General features: G+C 38.0%; 1 protein-coding gene across 1 annotated transcript; it reads left to right on the forward strand.

The window, feature by feature from the left end:
* The first annotated feature begins 319 nt into the window (after positions 1 to 319).
* LOC107274837 lies at positions 320 to 1,233 on the forward strand. Its single transcript, XM_015754393.2, has 2 exons — positions 320 to 455; positions 696 to 1,233. Exons 1-2 carry the CDS (start codon positions 324 to 326, stop codon positions 1,020 to 1,022), a joined length of 459 nt encoding a protein of 152 aa, XP_015609879.2. The 5' UTR covers positions 320 to 323; the 3' UTR covers positions 1,023 to 1,233.
* Positions 1,234 to 1,876: the final 643 nt, after the last annotated feature.

Genomic DNA, 1,876 nt, shown 5'->3' on the forward strand with positions numbered 1-1,876 from the left:
CACAATCGACGGATTAATTATTTACCCGGTCCTACGTTTTTACATGCGAGTTGCCTTGGCCACCTAGTGGCGCGGCAGCGAACTAGTGCTCGCTCGGATACCCCGTGTCTGGTTAGGGACTCTTGTCACAACATGCATCGCACGAAACTGCGCCAGAACATTAAACAATTTTTCTTACTTTCGAGATTTCTACGCGTCCGTGAATGAAATAATTACTTGTATGGCTATACATAGGACGACCTTCTATCAATACTACTTATTTCGCAGAACAGTTGTAGAAAATGGAGGGGAACGATAATTTTGAAAATCACCAATCATCGTCAATGGGATTCAGGATCGATTCAAGTTTCGCGACTTCTTCTAAAGAAGATAAGCAAGAAGTAGCCGAAGAGGAATCTGAAAATCTAATCCATAAGAAAGTTATCAAAGCCAGTGGTGATAATCCGCAAGCTCCGGTTAGCCACGATACACTTTATTATTTCATTGAGATAACAAGCATTTTATCTAAATTAAAAAATATATTTGAATACATAAAAATTGTATTTCCATTGTCCAGTTCAATGGAACTAGATTTTATTGTAAATGCATAGGAGATCAAATTTAAATCTTTTTTATCTTACTTTTTTTAGCCGAATCTCGCTATTATGTTTGAATGACTAAGTTTCCTCATTAAACGCTATACTTTTTTGTTCTAGATGTTGTACGAAGGAGCTCGCATCAATCACGCTGAAAGTGAAGCCCTTATAATGGCATTTGTCTTAAACCATTCTCTCTCAGAAAAGGGGCTCGAGAATCTCTTGGAGCTTTTGAATTGTCATTTGCCAATCCCAGTTTATTCATCGAAATTCGCGTTTCTTAAAAAATTGCCTACAACCGAACCTAAAAAGAACTTCTTCTGTAAACAATGCGAAGTTAGTCTTGAATTTGGAGACAGCGATGAGCTACTATGTGAATGCGAGGCAATTAATTTAAAAAAAGAATCGATAAACAATAACAATTTTTTTTTTGACACTGTCGATTAAAGAAAAATTAAGGGATCTTCTCAGTAACTCAGAACTAAGAGCTCAGCTGAATGTGACGAAAAATAGCACAAGCGACGTAACATCGGGACAATTGTATCGTCTCTACGAACAGAATAGGATAATTGAAAAAGCGATATAACTCTTTGGTTAAATACCGATGGTGTCAAAGTGTTTAAATGCTCGAGTGCATCTGTGTGGCCTTTGTTCGTCTCCATTAACGAGCTACCCCTCAATACTCGGCGAGATAATACCATTTTGGCAGGAATATTCTTCGGTAATAGTTCGCCAAGAATGGATACATTTTTGAAACCTCTAATAGCCGAATTGACCGAATTGCACGCGTCTGGTCTCACGATAAAATCGCCAGTTGGAAATTATTTAACCATCCGAGTGCATACCATACTTTCTCCCGTTGATTCTGTTGCGAGGTGCAAATTAACATACTTTTCGCAATTCAATGGTGAATATGGCTGTCTTTGGTGTCTTAATAAAGGATATCGTACCCCAAAAGCTAACGAATATTGTCGAATATATATGCCTTACTTGGGAGAACATCGAACAACGCAAAAAGTACTGGCGGATGCGGAAAAAGCTATAACTATAAAAAAAAACAGTCAACGATATTAAAAGGTTTTCTCCATTATTGGAGTTACCAGTTTTTGATATTGTATCATCTTTCACGCCCGAGTATATGCATGCCGGTCTCTTAGGGTGGTCTCAATGTTTTTCGGTTTGCTGTTTGATTCCGCTTACTCTAAACAACCCTGGTCTTTAAGTACATCGATATAGGTAGTATCAGATGATTTGGAACGCATAAAACCTGTTTCCGAAATAACGAGACTCCCTTGTACACT

Source organism: Cephus cinctus, unplaced genomic scaffold (genome assembly GCF_000341935.2).
Source record: "Cephus cinctus unplaced genomic scaffold, Ccin1 Ccin1_scaffold0118, whole genome shotgun sequence".
NCBI lineage: Eukaryota > Metazoa > Arthropoda > Insecta > Hymenoptera > Cephidae > Cephus > Cephus cinctus.

What these genes read in the sequence shown, in the direction of transcription:
- LOC107274837 (XM_015754393.2), top strand. Translation starts at nt 324, where the DNA reads ATGGGATTCAGGATCGATTCAAGTTTCGCGACTTCTTCTAAAGAAGAT. An exon ending in GTGATAATCCGCAAGCTCCG is followed by an intron (nt 456 to 695) that starts GTTAGCCACGAT and finishes TTTTTGTTCTAG; the next exon opens with ATGTTGTACGAAGGAGCTCG.